At 45.9% G+C, this 17,981-nt stretch overlaps 1 protein-coding gene across 2 annotated transcripts in view; it reads right to left on the bottom strand.

Annotated features, from left to right (window-relative positions):
• The window catches only part of ACVR2B (activin A receptor type 2B), a 108,549-nt gene that overhangs the window by 17,315 nt on the left and 73,253 nt on the right, over positions 1-17,981 (bottom strand). For both annotated transcript variants that reach the window (XM_027686937.1, XM_027686938.1), the window contains exons 2-7: positions 11,729-11,936; positions 7,642-7,751; positions 5,904-6,055; positions 4,077-4,220; positions 2,847-2,990; positions 1,818-1,966 (exon numbers count right to left, since the gene is read on the bottom strand). In XM_027686937.1, coding sequence (XP_027542738.1) covers positions 1,818-1,966; positions 2,847-2,990; positions 4,077-4,220; positions 5,904-6,055; positions 7,642-7,751; positions 11,729-11,936 — 907 coding nt within the window. The remainder of the gene's footprint in view (positions 1-1,817; positions 1,967-2,846; positions 2,991-4,076; positions 4,221-5,903; positions 6,056-7,641; positions 7,752-11,728; positions 11,937-17,981) is intronic.

The raw sequence follows: 17,981 nt of genomic DNA, 5'->3' as shown, positions 1-17,981 counted from the left end.
CTTCCTTCCTTCCACAAACCACCTTGAACTGGCAAGTGTTAGCTGCAGTGCAAACACATCCAGGCCAGGGAGAAGGACCTGATCCAAACCATGCCAAGAAGAATTCCCACTAACATCATGTGCATTACACCACCCTAAAATGGTCACTGATAAAGGAAAGTGGCAGGAAAAGAAGAAAATATTCTTTTCCATATAATGCTTCAAAACGTTAGGGAACACAGAGCAAGCAGATTATGAGTAATGGGTGCACTATCTCTATTTAGACACTGGAGACTTTATTTTCAGCTTCCACGTGGGGGCACTTTCGCACCAACAAGCGATTCCATAACCTTAATCCTCCTTACAGTGCTGGGGGCCAGTGAGGAGTTGGCTGAACCTCTGCCCAGCAGGGACTGGGGAGTTCCACCTGGCAATCCCAGCATCTCGGTGAGCACTGTGGGAAACCTTTCAAAAATACCCCCTCCATCCCCCTCCCCAGATTTAAAATGCATTTAGTGTTTTCTTTTAAAAAACAAAATTAAAAGGAGTGGGGTAATCCAAGAGAAATCCCCTGTGTCCTGAAATCCCTCTTCCGTAGGTATGTGCTAAATTCACACAAATGCTGCATTCTCCAGCTTTTATCATTTGCTAAATGGACGAGGACACTAATGAGCACGATCTGTTGCTTTAAAGCCTTTCTACAGCCTTCCTCTGTTCCCCACCCTCAGGAATTTTCATCTATAAACCACTGCCTTTATTCCACAGGGACAAATGTCAGGGACACAGGGGTCAGCTCCAGGAGCAGCACAAAGGCAGCTGCAGGCTCTTTCAACAGCCCCCAGCTTCTCCAAAACCTTCAGGTTTGGGGAGGTGGGGTGTTTTAGGGGCAGGGACACCCTTGCAGAAACAGAGATTATCTTGCCGTACATAAAGCCGGTCCCGCTAGATCGGGTACAAATTGCTGCATCTGGACGTGGGGTTTAAGTCCCTCCTGGATGAAATGTGGTGGGTGGCGGGGGAGTATGGCCAGGGATTACGGCCTGTAGCCCGTGTAAATCCCTTCTGGAAACCGCCCCCACCCTGCCCTGCCACCAGCAAACCACTCAGGAGAGATGCTTTAGTCCAGGGCAAGCAATGTGGGACTCCAGAGAAGGGCCAAAGCAATGGGGATGGTTTAACCCACTGTTTTCTGGATTCGCACTGTCCCCACGGGGCTGCCGCCCAGGTAGGTTGAAGCATGTGCCAGGAGGTCTCAGAGGCAGGGTGGTGCCTGCTCTGGTGTCTCTCATAATCACCCTGGCATGATTTGGGATCTATAAAACTACAGTGACAAATAAATAGCGGCCATTTTCTGCGTTTCCAGTTTCTCCATTACTTACCTAGTGATCAAAATCTCTGTGGGAAGACACATGGTGGAGTTATCAGTCTAAACCAGGGAAAAATAGGGTCCAACTCCTGGTACAGCCATAGAAATACACAGACTATAATGTGATGATATTATCAAGCAAAGTCCTTTCAAAAAGCAGTTCTGCAGCAAACAGTATTCCCTTTCCACTACAAGTCAAGAGAAGAGTTGATGGAAGAGGGAAGCACCTACCCTTCGGACATTTGCCATCAACTACTACCAACCATACTATTTCATGGACGTGACACTTATTTGCTCTTTACCATTTCATATGTGGTTGAAAAAAATTCTTGTCTTAGCATAGGATTTGTTGGGTTAAAAGGCATTTAATTCCTAAAGGCACAACCTCCTCCTCCATTCAACAGCATCATTTCAAAGACGCTGCGAACATGTGCACGCAGCACCTGAATGGTGTCAATGAAAGAGGCCATACCTGTGTGCTATAGCAGGTTTGTGTCCTTCACCTTTGCACCAAGGGACGTCTTCATGAAGGTAGGACAAGCCACGGGCCATTGTTTCTGCAACATGGCAGAGTTCATTCCAGCTGATAATGTTGCCCTTCAGGTAATCCGTCAGAGAGCCCTGCGGAACAGGACATTGTCAGTTCTTAATCCCAGATCCTGCTATGTGACAGATGTGCCAAATCATCAGTTCAGAGAATGGTTTGGAGAGTGCTCGAGAAATTTGAACCTTGATTTAACAGGGGTGAAAAAATCACTAGTGGAAGTAAAAGAAGGAGAAATGAAAATCAGGAGCGTTCATCAGTTTTCAGCCCTTGACAGCACAGACCTCCTGATGTCTGCTTATTTGCCACGGAAAGGGAGGGAGGTAAGGATGGAAAAATAATCATCTTAAACCAGAGCAATTCATCTAACCTAAAAAAGGGGAAAGCCTCCCATGCAAGAAGATCATGTATGGTATCAGCTGGTTGTGGCAATGATTGACTCACTAGACCTTGGCTTTAACAGAGGGATAACGCTGCTGGCTCAACCCCGGATTTGCACATGTTTGTTTTATTTTAAGTGTTAGTCATGTTTCATAACTAAAGCAGTCTATGAAACAGGAGATGGGACCCAAGCCCCAAAACCAAACACAGACCCCATCTACAAAGGGCAAGCTGGGTCTGCAATGGTCTGTGACACCCAGCTCCCATGTGCTCCTCTACACACATTAAGAGATGGTGACTACCACATACATGAGCTGTGGCCTTTTGTGCCTCTCTCTCTTCCCAGGTCCCACCTTTATTAATCCTGTGTTTGTGTAGGAAAGCCTTGAATGCTAAAGGAAGGGCCTTTGAAGGAGGGGAGCAGGAGCACTTCACTACCACATAGTCATGGCCCACCAGGAACAGACTGGATAGATTACAGGGGAGCTTCTGGGTGAATATTAGACACCGAATCCTACTGTTTCACAACCAGCTGTCTCTCTGTCTTTCCAAAATGTACGTGCAATGATACATTACCTTGTCGTGGAAAGCTGTGATTAGCCAGAGCTCTGTTTCCAGGTTTGTCCCTCTTTTCTCTGCTGCGATAAATTGCAAAAGGTTTTCATGCTTCATGCCAGGAGTGTTGAAAATCTCCCTCTCACTCTGCCAAGATTGCTTATCCTAAAGCAGGGAGAAATGCACCATCAAAGATCATGCTTCCCTTTAAAGCAAACAGCTCCTTCAGTTCAGTCAGAGCTGCTCACAGTAGTCTTAAAATCATCTTCCAATGTTCGGATCTGATGTATCCCTTCACAGTGAGGCTGCTTCCCTAAAGAGTAGATGCTGGAGAAAGACTGGAAGTTGCTCTTCTTAGTCTCTCCTCTCCAAAATTATCCTCAGATATTCCTAAAGCCCATGTGGGAAGGCGGAAGGAATCCAAACTCGGCCTCACTGAGAAACAAGATTTCCTAAAGATGCTCGCAAGAATAAAGCCTGTGCATACAGCACCCAGATCTGCCTTGTAGCTGTAATTGTTACAATTGCAAAATCTAATCTAGGCTCTTTTGAATATTTACTAGTAGGTCACAGCTGGCTTGGAAGATGTGCAAATCTCCTTTAGCAACGCTATGACAACAAATACGGGGTGAAAAAGTAATGAAGAAGGAGATAGTGGAGGAGCACAAAGATGTTCTAGCCATTCTTCTATCATTTGACTTTTGATTGCTTTACTCTTTTCATCTGCAATTCCTAGAGAATCAAGTCAGGACTGTTCAAAGGTTTCCTAGAGCAGAAGACGTGAGCTGACAGAAATGCTGCAGTCCAATTAGCTCTCACAGTGCCGGGGCTCTGCCTTTGGAAGCTGTAAACTGTTTACTAGGTTTGGGTTCAGATTTACAACCCACCCAGGCAGGACACACAAAGCCGGGGCTCTGGCCCTTTGTGTGCACTCTGGGCACCGCAGCTGCACGCTGCCTTCCTGGACCTAAACACAGGCATTTGCTGTGAAGTTAAAATACCCTGCAGGTTTCAGAATGTGCTTGGTTTTGCCCTTGTTGCAACAAGTACTACTACAGGAAGCATTTGGTAATGAGATAATGCAGAGAGAAGTGTAGGAAGGAAGGGTCCTTGAACTTTTTCCCCCAGCATGAGAGCCCAAATGTATCTTTGTTATGGTCTTAAAAACCATAATCTCCATAGGCACTCAGAGCGTCTCAGCACCGGTGAGGAAGCCTGGCAAGGGAGAACCTAATGCAGTGCCCTACTCACCTGAATAGGGAAGATTTTCACTGCTACATAGTCGTTCATCAGCTGAGCCTTCCACACACAGCCAAAGCGTCCCCTTGCCTTGATCTCCAAGAGCTGCAGAGGCTTTAGGCCAACCAGGGGAGAAGGGGGTGGTGGGCCAGGGTCCTGCACAAGAGAAAAACACTGTCACCACCTGAAGGTGGACTGTAAAACGAAGCGATGGGAGGAATGGAGAGACTGCACGTGGGGAAAGAAGTGTAAAGAAGCCACATTTTATTTAATACAAATTATTTAGATATACTATTTGTGGCAAGAACAGCCTGAAATTCCCTATCTTGCTCTGTAAGGTATTGGTATAGAACACATAAAATCATCTACACCTCCAAGTGTCACTTTGTGTGTTGAACTACTGCCTGCCACGTTCTGGCAAAACCTGAATACGCCTATATAACTGCAAGAACTGTTTTGGGCTGTAAAACACCGATGACCTCAAGTCTATCTTCTGTCAAAAGAAGGAACCTCTTGATCTTTGTGACCCAACACGTAAAACCTCCCACTGCTTTGCACTTCATTAGGAATGTTCCACATAACCCCAGCAATGGGCAGTAAACAGGTCTGTCAGCATCGTATCTGTTTAAACTCTGCACTTGTCCAGGAGAACAGCGGAACCCTGCAGGACGCGTGGGGTTGGAGCTCTGTCCTACCTGCTTTCAGATGGGAAAGGTTCACAGTATCATAGAACCATAGAATGGTTTGGGTTGGAAAGGGACCTTGAAGATCATCTCGTTCCAACCCCCCTGTCATGGGCAGGGAAACCTTCAGCTAGACCAGGTTGTTCAGAGCCCAATCCAACCTGGTCTTGAACACGTCCAGGGATGGAGCATGCACAATTTCCCTGGGCAATCTGTTTCAGCGCCTCACCATCCTCACGGTAAAGAATTTGTACCTAATATCTAATCTAAATCTACTTTCTTTCAATTTGAACCCATTCCCCCTTGTCCTGTCACTTCACGCTCTTGTAGACAGTCTTGCCCCATCTTTTCTGCAAGTTTCCTTCAGGTACTGGAAGGCTGCACTTTGGTCACCCTGAAGCCTTCTGTTTTCCAGGCTGAACAACCCCAGTTGTCTCAGCCTTTCCTCACAGGAGAGGTGCTCCATTCCTCTGATCAGCTTGGTGGTCCTCATCTAGACTCACTCCAACAGGCCAATGTCCTTCCTGTGTTGAGGACCCCAGAGCTGGATGCAGTACTTGAGGTGGGATCTCACCAGAGCAGAGCAGAGGGGCAGAATCCCGTCTCTCGACCTGCTGAGCCCATAGTATGGGCTGTAATGGGCAGAGGAGGGAGGGAGAGGCAGCAGCTCCAGCCTTCAGAAGAAACCAGAAGGCTCAAGGGACAGCAGAGCCAGCAAGGACCAGTTCCTGATGGCTTTGGATGATGAGGATGACCTCCTACATGCATCCTCCGAGGGCTCATAAAAAGTGAGCCTCTTTAAGGAAAGCATCTTCCCTCATCCCATAAAGCTGGTAGAACTTTATCATCTCTCTGATCTCTGCTCCTCTACAAAGTTGGCCGAAGTCAGGCAACGGGTTTGAGAGTTTGGGAGGAAGGGTGGCCACCAAGCAGGGCTGTGTAACTCCATCCTTCAGGAATCTCGGGCATGGTGATAACCCCATTGAAACCCATCAGTCTAACACTAACACAGAGGACAACTGTACCACCAACTTCCAAAAACAGAGAAGAAAAGTTAGGTCACCAGAAAAGAGAGAAGCAGAAGCAGATGTGAACATACACTGAGCAGCCCCCGTGCCTTTTGTAAGGCCCGAATAAAGGGGAGCGACTCCCTCACCTCAATAATGTCGACGTGCCCGTAGGGAGGCTTGCGGTGTCGGTACATCCAGAACGCCAGGAGGATGGCCATGGAGAGGACTGCGATGGGGAGCAGGGAGTACACCAGGATATTGAGCAGGGAGGGCGTTGGCGGCGGCGGCTCATAGATGACTGTGAGAAATGAGCAGGGTAAATGAGGGAAAAGGACCCTTCCGGCAAGCAACAGCACTGGCAGCTACACATGTAGATGTAACCAAACCCCATCCGTCCTTCTGCTCCAAAGCTGACGATGCTTACTGGGGTGTCCCGTCACACCCAACAGTATTCACAAGGCCCCATGGTTTTCTCTTCTCCACATGCCTGTCAGTAATGGAGTTACAATGGTGCAAACCACACTTTGCAAGTGCAAGCCTCCATCTGACCTTTATTTAAGATAGGTATTTCTTAGTGGTGTACATAAAAGCAGAACATTTCCTGCTCTTAACCCTTCTAAATGTATTAAGAGAGCACAAAATCCCTTGCAGCTTTGCTTTGCCTTTTACAGTGATTGACAAGTTGTCAGTTTTTAGTAAAATGCTGCCGGAGCCACAATCAAATGCACTATTCCCACAGTAGTTTTTGTTCCAAATTACATCAGTGCAGTTGAGACACAAACAATGGGAATACTAAATGGAGCCATGTTGCTATGTTGGAGACAGGGAAGGAAAAAATAGCAAGACTTGCCAAATCAAACAAAAAACTGTGAGAGAAAGAATATTTGCCACTAGGTTGCTAGGGGTACATTAATAACAGGAGATAATAAAACCCATGTAAACAATTAAAAAACAAACAGAAAAGCCCAGGAAAAGCTGGCAACAGTCTATTGGAACATCTTAGCAAATGCAGGTAGTTCATAGCAGAAGAAACCATCCTACGGAAAAGATTCACCTGCTTTAATTGTTTTTATTGAATGATACTTTAGAAAGTGTTCAAGAATCAACATTTTTCTATTAGCCTCTGAAGAAGGTTGCTTTTACTTTTCTTCCTTGATGTATATCCACAGACTCTGAAAGCTGACACACACACCACCCCCCATTCCCTTTCAATCCCCAAACTGTCAAAATAGAATCAAATGCAAAAATCCCAAATGCTCAAGGTATCTGGAGACCTGTGACCTATGAAAACTAATGGAGAGAGTGTCAAATACCTTTTAAGAATTTGAGGCTAGTTCCATGCTGTATAAATCACTCTGCCCTCTTCCCCTTGTGCAGGACTTTGTTTTGTAATATCCCACAGTGAACTGTCCACCACAAAGAAAACCTAATCCTTTTTGATGGTATCCGAGGTGTTGGTACAACAGGCTTTACCCACAGAGTGAAACAACCTTAAAAAACTGCTACTAAAGAACTGTAGCAAAAGGATTTATGGACTTTGTAACCAAAACATCCAACAACTCAATGTTGGTATGAAGCTGAGTCAGAGGAGGTTTAGGTCAAATATTAGGAAAAGGTTCTTCACCCAGAGGCTTGTTGGGCACTGGAATAGACTTCCCAGGGGACTGGTCATGGCCCCAAGCCTGACAGAGCTCAAGTGGCATTTGGAGAACACTCTCATGCACATGGTGGGATTCCTGGGGGTGTCCTATGCAGGGCCAGGAGTTAGACTCCATGATCCTTGTGAGTCCCTTCCAACTCAGGACATTCTATGCTTTTATGAAAGTCATCAGAAACTGGGTCTAGAGGAAGAGATCCCAACTCCCCCTCCTCCCAGTCACTCACCTTCTGGGCCGGTGACTTCAGGCAAATGGGTAAATTTCTCATTGCAATAGTTGCCCTCGCAGCAGCAGAAAAACACTTGAGGGTTTTCTTCTGTGGCTACGCACTCCTGCCTGCGTCAGGGAGGGACAGACACGGCAATTTAGGGAAGAGAAAAACAAGGTCAGCCAACTCCTGCCTCTTGTCTTTGAGCACCAACCTGCCCCAAACTCTCCCCTCCACATGCCTTCTCCTGCGCCCGCGCTGCACAGATCAGCAGTCTCCACTTACAGAAAACAACCTGGCACTCAAATACCCCAGTGGATAGCAAAGACCCTTGAAAAGACCGTAAAGGAAACAAATGCTTCCATATGTACTGAGGGGCATTAGACGGCGAGTAATAAATAACAGCCGCCGCTGCTAACGCAACGAGAAGGAGAAAAACGACGGAGAGACGCCTTGGTCCCTGAACAGTGCCCTTCCCACAGCCCAGACGTATGCTGCCAGGGGAGAGAAGTGTTTGATCATGCAATTAAAGATTGTGCTATAAAGCACATGTGACGAAGGCTGAGCTAAGGCTGCTCCCACAGCCCTGAGCATCACCAACTCTACACACTCGAAAGGCAGCAGACACCAGCAGGAACAGACCTGCTGCTGCAGGCAGGAGGGAGGCTGCAGGTTCAAGGGTATGTAGTGATAGGACAAGGTAATGGCTTTAAACTGAAAGAGTGCAGGTTTGGATCAGACACTAGGTACAAATTCTCTCCTGTAAGGGTGGTGAGGCACTGGAACAAGTTGCCCGGAGAAGTTGTGGCTGCCTCATCCCTGGAAGTGCTCAAGGTTATGTTGGATGGGGCTTGGTGCATCCTTGGTCTTATGGAAAGTGTCCCTGCTCATGGCAGGGGGTTGGACTGAGATAATCTTTAAAGGTCCCTTCCAACCCTAATCATTCTAGGATTCTATGATTCTCATTTTGGGTTTTTTGTTTTTTTTTTTTAAGTTTAATTTTCAAGTGCCATCTCCTCCTTTAAAAATCTTATTCCTGCACAAAAACCTTTAAGAAAATCAGGTTGCAGCTCCCATTTTCTGCCTTTGCCTGTTATCCAGGTAGTGCTACAGCCTTTACAGCACTGAGATTTCCTTCCACATTGTGCAAGGCGTTAGGGGATCTCCATGGATCAGACCAACTCCACTTCCACACATCCTCCCTCTCCCCACAGATCAATGCCAAAAGAGACATGCAGTGATTTTTCCAGTGCTCTAGCAGTAATTTCTTTCTACTTCTTAAATGCTGCTTCCCTTCCCAGCCTCCTTTTGCTATGTTAACCTCTGCTTTTAGTTATTAGGCTTGCAAAGCTGCTCTCCACAGAGAGCTGTATCAAACTATTTCCTGAAGCCCAGCTAAATTATATGCATAACTTCCTTCCCTCAACCACTTGGAGGAAGTAGCAAAACAATCATATGTGTTTGACATTATTACTCATTTCTGAATCCATGCCAAGCCTCCCTTTCTGTGGTATCACTGACACACTGCCACGAGAAGAACAGGAAGGGCTCTCTTCAGTCTTAACACTGGGTAGTTTTCGGTGCTTTATTCCTCTTGGGGGGAAAAAACTAGCTATAGCCAAACTGTCTCCTGCAAGGTCTCAGCTGGGAAGCACTTGGTTTGTTTTTCAGGCTTTTATTTTTTGCTTCAAAGCAAAAAAGCAGCCATTTGACTTATTCAAATGAACAAAGATGTTTCAACAAGTTAAACATGTTTCCAGATGCTTTTTCGTGAAATCAGATAACAAGCCCTTTGGATTTAACAGCATCAGTGTTGGAGTCTTCAATAGAAAACACATCCTTTGCTAAATCTGTTGGTTAAGAAATCAAGCTAATGAGCGAAAACAGCCTGTTCCACATCTGCAATTCATTATCCCTGTCTTTGAGTTGGTGTGCGCCCAGGGAAGCCACCCAGGTACGTATGACATGTTATATACTTAGCAAATATTACAAATGAGACAGTGGGAGAGAACGACACATTTTTCTGTGGCAGTGAGGGCACGTTTCAGAGTGTTTCACGTGCTCACGTCCAAGGGAAGGTGTACATGACCTCCCCGGCGGGTCCGTGTAAATAAACGAGAGCACACAAGTCGATTTTTAAACACTACCTTTTTCCCATAACCTTAAATGTACATGTGCTACGTTCTTGTTTCCTTAAGATAAAGAACAGAGTAAGGAGTCGTCACCCTCAATGTCCCAACTCTTGCACTCCTTAATTTTTCCACCTTCCAGCGACAAGGAGGCAGCACTTGGCACATGCTGCCTGTGCTCTGAGAGCACCAGCAGCCAGCAGAACACGACCATGCCCTGCATCCAGGGAGATACAGGCACAGGTGCATCTCCCAAGGCTGCTCAGCATCCAAAGGTGCCAAAGACAGAAACAAAAAGGGCATCAGCACAGAACCACTGAGCAAAAAATCATCTTTTTAGCCATTTTTGCCATATTGGGATGCATGAACATCTGCCAAGGGCACTCAAGGGAAGAGAAAAAGTAAAAAGGACTGCATTTAAAGAGCCTTTACTCCTTTACTTAATTAAAGCTAACCTTTATTTCAAATGTTGCTTTTGACACTTGTACTGTTTGTTAATTCTCAGAAGATCATTTAGCTTTGGCCTGGAACTTGTGGCTTTGAAGGGTCAGGCTACGGGATACTGGATACTCAATTCCAGGGCTGCAAAAGGCTGGTGAGGAGCCCTGGAAACTTTTTACCATTATAACAGAGCAACACATTATGACAAAGTTTAAGAACCACTACATCCCTGCAGAGACACTCAGTGACAATACAAGTGTCACTGGATACGAGAGCAGGCACTGAAAGGAGAAATCTGTTTACAGTAAACACTTCTGCCTGGAAGTAGGAAAATACAGTGACCTTCTGTTCTCAGAAGGATCAGCATTAGGATGACTAATGGGCCAAGGAGGATTGATTTATCGGGAAAGAATAAAAATTTAACTATATATAGAGCTTGGCTCCTCAACTGGCAAGGGAATAGGTGTGGTGGGAAAGTAACCCCAGAGCTAATAATAGAATGAAGATGAGGAACAACTCACAGTCGAGATAAGACAATGGGCATAAAAGCAGGGAAAGCGTACAGCACCAAAGGGAGAAAACTCTCTAGCTGTGGGACAAATCTAGTCCCAGCTCAACCCCACAGTGCAGGACCCGATGCCCTAAAACTTTTGGAATAAGAAGCTACAAAGACGCATAACTGGGAATTTCACAAATGTGAGCTCAACCCACATTGGTGGTATATCAAGGGAAGTCCTTGAATTTTATGTTGCTAATCCTTATTGAAAGCGTTGGGCTTGGTTTAGTTGGGTGGTCTTTGGGTTTTTTTTTAAGAGAAACACTGAGTCCAGAGCTACTGAACACTGTCCTTTTCAACAGCAGAACTTCAGAGGGCTGTTTTCTTTAGCTGTAATTCTTTTCCCCTCTGTAGAATTGCATCAAGAGAAATGAGAAAAGACTAGTTAATTTTCCCAGCTATTTAATGAGGCTGGAGCCTTCATACTACAAAACCTCACTCCTTTTCAGCTCACTACAGGCAGCGACACACAAACTCACATGTTGCTTTTCCTGCCTCACTCTTTCTCCCGGCCCATCTCTCTGACTCAGCCAAAGAACAAACTTTTTGCAGCATCACAAACGCCAGAATACCTCAACCCCTAACCACCCCCAGATATCTGTGCTTTTCTAGACAGCTCCAAATGATTCCAAGTTTTCCTAAATATCGCCAAATGCTCTTGGAAGAACATGTTGCTCTTCACTTGACAGTATAGGACAGGTTTTTCAATGCATGCCAGAATTATCAAAGCTTTGCTAAGGAAAAAAAGAACCCAAACAAAACACAGAACCCCTAAAAGTGCCTTTTGCAGCTTCTACTTGGAAAGTCAAAGTAGGGACGTGACAATTCTGAGAGCTGCATTAGCAACAGAAGTAACTAGAGGGGATGAATGGGTCAATGGACTCGGACTTGCTTTCTTTTCCTCAATCCACAAATTATGAGCCTTTACATTTAGAGGAACATTTAAACCTGTATTTAGATAAACCAGTTAGGCCATTACCTGTCATAGCAGTTGAAGTCATCTAACCAGCAGCCTTTCTTCACCAGCTCGATGGAGCCCGAGTTGTTTCTCCAGGAGGCGTAGCAGTGGAGCCGCTTGTCCTTCTCCCCCTCGCAGCGCTCCACGCCGCTCTGGTTGGTCTTCTCCAACTCCCAGTTGGCATTGTAGTAGATGCACTCCCTCGTCTCAGCCTCCCCATGGCCCGGCCCTGAAGAAAAATTCAAACCCCAAGAACGTTCAGGTAAAATCAGAAATAGATACTGGGAAACATATCTCCGCGTGGCTCCGTTTTGGGTGACGCATACATTTGATTCCCTGGGAGCTAAACAGCTCGTCAGTGACAGCTTCAGCACAGTGTGGAGATTATTCTTCTTCTCTGGTGTGAGGTGGGGAATGGAGAGGTCAGGTTTGCCTAAGCTCACAACAGGAGCTCGTGGTGAAGTCAAGAGCCCAGCTGAGACCTCCCCAGATCTCCTCTGGCCAGTGCATTAACCACAGGACCTTAAAAAGGGGATACACATGCAACCCATACCCAGTATTCTCTAGCCACAGAAACCCTGTTTGGGAAAAAACAACCTCCCAGGGTGCTGCTTGATGCTTGTTGACTCTTCACACAACAGAGTCACTCTCACTCCTCACCACTATTTTGGAAAACACCATGTAAAAATAAACAGTTGCTTACATGAGTAGCACATAACTGAGAACAGAAAACATTCATCCCGCAGAGGAGGGCCAGACTATTCCTCACTTAGGTTTGAGTTCAGGCTTATTTGAGTAAGTCTCCATATGATAAATGCAATATTTTTAGCTGCAGTTGACACAGCTCATGGTGCCTCTCTACCCATGCCGGACCTTCAGCAAAAGACAACTCTGTTCCCCAAACAACTCTGGCCATCCAAATGGATGCTTGGTCATCACAAACAAAGGAGTCTGTGTGTCTTTTTCCCTTTAGAGCTTTGTACCAAAGGACCATGGGTTCCTACTGCCCCCAGGGAAACAATTCCTTCACAGACACCACGGGGCAGAACTGAAACATGATTGCAGACACATCCATTAAAAACAGAGTCAAGTAAGGGAACACTGATATCTGCAGGTGACCTGTTTTGTCCTAAACCTTAGAAATCCTCTCTTCATTTGGAAATATTCTGTTTTGTGGCATTTTGAGGACTAGTTTAAAACAAAACGAAGAATGAAACAAACACAATTTGTAAGTAGACAAATAGAAAAGGTACCGTGAGCCTCGTACCATGAAGCTCACGATTCTGTAAATCCTGAAATGCCCTGCAGCCATCTCTCTTTGGGATTACCCAACCTAAGGCAGGGTGAGACCCAGCCATTATTTTGATGAATTGTAGTCATGGAAAATGCAGGTATCCCAATAAAACCTGTTGACAACTGGGTAGAAAACACAAAGAGATCCCACAGGACGGTGAAATGAAAGTGCTCTGCTCTTAGTATAGCCAGACCTCTGTAAACCGTAGAATTACGCTTCTGGCTGGAAAATTTTGCAGTCCTTTCATGACTATCCTCTCCGAAGGTCGTGCAACCTTTAATGTTGAGATTAAGGCAATCAGGACCGTGTCTGGACGATCCATATGCAATCCAGCCTGTGATTCCCACTCAACACGGCAAACCAGCCCCTTCTGAGAGATCTCTGCAAGTGGATGCAATTCAGTCTTCATAAGACACTGAGCAGAAAGTGGCTGAGAGGTGGCAGAGAAAGCACCCAGCACAGGTACCAGTTCCAGATACCTCCTGTACCTTCATCAATTCCATACCTGAACACCCATCCACTGATGTAAGTACCCTCACAACACCCAGCCGGAGAAGGAAGTATTACTTCCAATGGAAGATCCAACACATCAAGTTAAACAACTTGTCCCAGGTGATCAGGATTCTATGGGGAGTCTGACCTGCCCTTCCACAGCCTGCAGCTCCTCAAGCTGTCCAGTCTCCAGGCAGGATTCACCTCCAATTGTGCAGTGCACGGAGAGCCCTTCAGAGATGGCACTTGAGAAAGAGATTTCTTTCAAGCTATTCAGTGCAGCCTGATCTGCTTTAGGGAATCAACCTCCAACTGTCCCACAGGCATCAAGAAAGGAATGCAGGTGACCTGACACAGAGTAGAAACGGAACTGCAAGAAGGTTGCAGAAGAAACCACAGTTTCTGCACAAGCTAGGGGTGATGCATCCAGTCTGCTCCCAATCCCAACACCTGAACTCAGCAATGGGTAATTTCCAGGGTACAGAGCAAACTCATCACACTAGGAAGATGTCTTTGCAGGCTGAAGGTGTTCAATCCTTCAATAACACTTTTCTTTGGAAGAATGTCTAATCTGCATCGTGGGAGAGACTGCAAGGGAGTAGGGGTATGAGAATGTCATAAAGCTGACTTTTGAAACTGGAAATTATATTCAAAGCACACACGAACAAGAGCTCAATATCAATAGCACCTGCAGGCTTTATCAGCGCTTGCAAAGCTCCATCAGAGTTTTCCTCTGACAAGTTGCTTACTATAATGAAAACAACCTACCAATATCCCTCAACACAGAACAGTGTCAATATTGACACTCCTTGTTAAAGCCTTGATATTTGTTCTCTTGATACTTACATCATGCTTTGTTAGGGCAGATTAAGCATTTTTGCTAAATACCAGTTAAATCAGCAGGAAAGCAAAGGAGGGTTTTTTTTTTGGGGGGGAGCAGGGGGAGAGAGTGAGATATATTTTTATTTGTAAAGAAAAGAGTAAATATCTTGGCTTCATGGAATCATAGAATGTTTTGGGTTGAAATAGACCCTTAAAGGTCATGTAGTCCAACCTCCCTGCAATGAGCAGGGACATCTCCAACTAGACCAGGTTGCTCAAAGACCCGTCCAATCCGGTTGTGAATGCTTCTAGGGATGGGGCACCCACCACCTCTCTGGACAACCTGTGCCAGTGTTTCCCCACCCTCATTGTAAAATGCACCTTCACTGTAATACGTCACATGGCTTCCAGCTAATACCTGATAGCTAATACTCACTATCACCTTCTGCTCTACTCCTGGAAATACATTTTGTAATATCATTTCCATCATCCCAAACTGAATCTCGCTTTTGATCAAGATGGAAATTTCCTCTCCCTCCCTAACTCCGTCTCCCAGAAACCTGGAAGGTTTAATGAACCATTTTGCTGCAAATCAGCCCCAAAATCTAATCCTGGCTCAGCCACCTCCATCTGTAACCTCAAGAAATACTGTGTAGCCTCTGTTTTCTCCACCTGCAACAACGGCCAATGCAATGCACATAGCTGCAGTGAGATTTGATATTTCCACTGTGCTTTGAAAAGGGGATGTTGAAAAGATATGAGGCAGGAGTTGTATCGGCTCTGGGACCAGCAAACCGAGGCTGCTAAATCCTGTGCTGAGCCCAGACTCCCTTCCCCCAAGACAGTTGTCTTTTCTGGAACAAGTTTCAGCTGAAGACTAAGAGCTGCTTGCAAACATGCAAACCCAACTCTGCAAACAGCAACTGAGCCAGGAAAAAGGCCTTTCCCAGCTTTCCCCCCGCTGTCAAAGTTTAGATGAGTTGAATAAAAGCATGCATAAAGTTTTGGATGACTAAATATATGTATGCTTTCTTTAAAACAGCTCTTAAGGATGCTTGCATTAAGAAGACACTTTAAAAACCTGCGTGTTTGTTACCTGCTCTCAGATCTTTTTAAAAGCCATTTGGTAGGATCCTCACCCTGCTGGGGGCTCAAGACTGCAAGAAACCCTTCTGTTTGTGCCCAAGATGGTCTCAGCAGGAAGGGGCATGGCTCCAGGTCTGGGTATTAATTTACCTGCTGCTTTAGCTCATCAAGAAACACTCACACCTTGCTCTGTAATGGATCACGCAGAGACCAAAGTTTGCAGCTAACTGCCTGTTCTGCCCTCGCTGCATTAAAACCCTCAACTGAACAGAGGGAGGGAGAATCGAAATAGGGTTTTGTCCCTTTGAGGGAGATAGGTGGGGTGGTGACTAAGAGAAGGAAATCTGAGCTTTGCTTCTGCATCTCCAGGGAGCCATGTAATCTTTCCTGTCTCCTCTTCCCCCCTTGGGCAATGGATACCCCCAAAGCCACTACAGGTCTGTAAGAAATGCTGAGTTGGACATTGGGTAATGGTTTTAAACTAAAAGAGAGTTGATTTGGATTAAATGTAAGGAAGAAATTTTTTATTATGAGGGTGATAAAACATGGGAACAGGTTGCTCAGACTGATGGTAGATGTCTCATCCTTGGAAAGGTTCATTGTCAGGTTGGACAGGGCTTTGAGCAACCTGATGTGATTGAAGATGTCCCTGATCACTGCAGATGGGTTGAACTAGATGCCCTCTAAAGGTCCCTTCCAGCCCAAACTACTCCATAATAGGCACAGATCAACCATGTCCTGCTTCTCATTTCAGCACAACCTGGCTCAAGAGAAGGGTAGTACCAAACCTGAGTATCTGAGAGAAGGGACACCACTAATTTTGGGCAAAAGAACCTTTCCTGAAACAAAAGCCTTTCAGTGCAGTCACAAACCACAGCTTGGGATGGACTAAAGGGGCTGTGTCCCCCCAGACCTGCTTTCCCCTCCTCACAATGCTCTTGTCACCTCCCTCACAGCAGCCTTGGTACGTAGGAAAGCTCCTCAGCTCCTTCATTCAGTGGCACTGCCTGGTAACATCCTGCTCACACAGGATGGAAAATAAACATCCCAGGGAACTGCTCAGCTTTTGGCAGAAAGTCAGCAGGACTTAGGCACAATGAGATATAAAACATTTGCTAAGCAAGTGTTCGAAGATTGCTGTTGGAACCTGGTTTAATTCATTGGGTACCCGTTCCCCTCCTGCCTAACCCTATTCTGCCAGCCACAATGCAAAATTTGGAAGAAAAAGCTGTTTCCTACCAATGGGAGAAGGGGCTCCAGTTAGGTACAGGCAACAGGTACAATCACAAGTGGGATCTGCTGGCTCCTGCCATCCATTTGCCATTTTGTAGGGGAGATGTTTCCACCACAGCTGAGTGACTGCCTGCAGAAACTACTGGAGGCAGAACCACTGCACTGGCAGCACTGTGTAGAAAGGCTGAGCAGGCAAACCGGGAGCATGGCTGTGGGGCAGGAGCATGGACATGGGGCAGAAGCACAGCATGCCCAGCAGTGCAGCCCACTATTAGCCCCAGTCCTCTCCATGGAAAAGAGTCTCGTGCCAGCAAAACCGATCAACGTTTTAATACCACGATCCACAAATAGTCATTTAAGGAATAAAGCCTGAAGTCCTGTTTGAAATCAAAGTCTAAGGAAGCATCAGGCTTTGCAGGAGCAGATGGGTTTCTGGCATCCCACTGCATCCACCCAGCGCTTCGGGGATGACGCAGTGTGGCTTCTCCTCGAACAAAAGCTGCACAGAAGTACCTTTGCACAAAATACCAAGCCCAAATAACTCCCATACATCACGAAGGCAGAGGGAGGCTACCCACCATCACCCATTTTTGGGGTGGAAATCAACCTTTTGACCTCAGTCCTGAGGAACTACCATTACGCTGATTCCCTTGGGTCAATTTTCTGCTCCAAATGACTGAAGCATCACTGGGTTTTTGCCAAGCAAGATCTCCAGCACCTATCTGAGGCACATAATGATGGGAAGAGCAGTTGAAGCACCATGTGACACAGGAGGACCTCTCGCCTCTACTTGGGAGTTGCAAGGCACAGAGGGAGCTCATTAAAAAAGGGTCCTCTTGAACTGAAGGACTTCAGCCCGCTGATGCATGGGACCCTGCTGCTCATCTGAGACTAAACTCTGCTCTCCTAATTTGGATTCGCTGACAGATCACTGAGGCTGCATCATTATCCAACAGCTTCTAAATTATGGCCAAGATCCAGTGTAGCAACTCCAGGTCTAGGTGTTAGCAGTTGCTGCGCTCCTAACTCATAATGAGATACATAGGGAATATCTTCCCAAAGGCTGAAGGCTGCTATAAATCTCAGCTCTTTATCTCTGCCTGTCCCCTTTTGAAAACCTAAAAAGAAAGTATATACGAAAAGATGGGATGTGTCAAAATAGTCTGCATAAACACTGAGTGATTTACCAGACAGTCTGTTTGCCTGACTGTCAAAACCACCGGGCTTTATATATGAAACTGTGTATGCAACTGAAGCTATTTGCAAACACTTCGTTATGTCCCTATATAGCTATTTGTACATGTAATTTTATAATGTAAAATGACAGAGATTGTACACTGAATTGGG

This window comes from Neopelma chrysocephalum, unplaced genomic scaffold, assembly GCF_003984885.1.
Source record: "Neopelma chrysocephalum unplaced genomic scaffold, ASM398488v2 Primary Assembly neopelma1_72, whole genome shotgun sequence".
Classification (NCBI taxonomy): Eukaryota; Metazoa; Chordata; class Aves; order Passeriformes; family Pipridae; genus Neopelma; species Neopelma chrysocephalum.
This window is presented reverse-complemented; position numbering and strand designations above follow the sequence as displayed.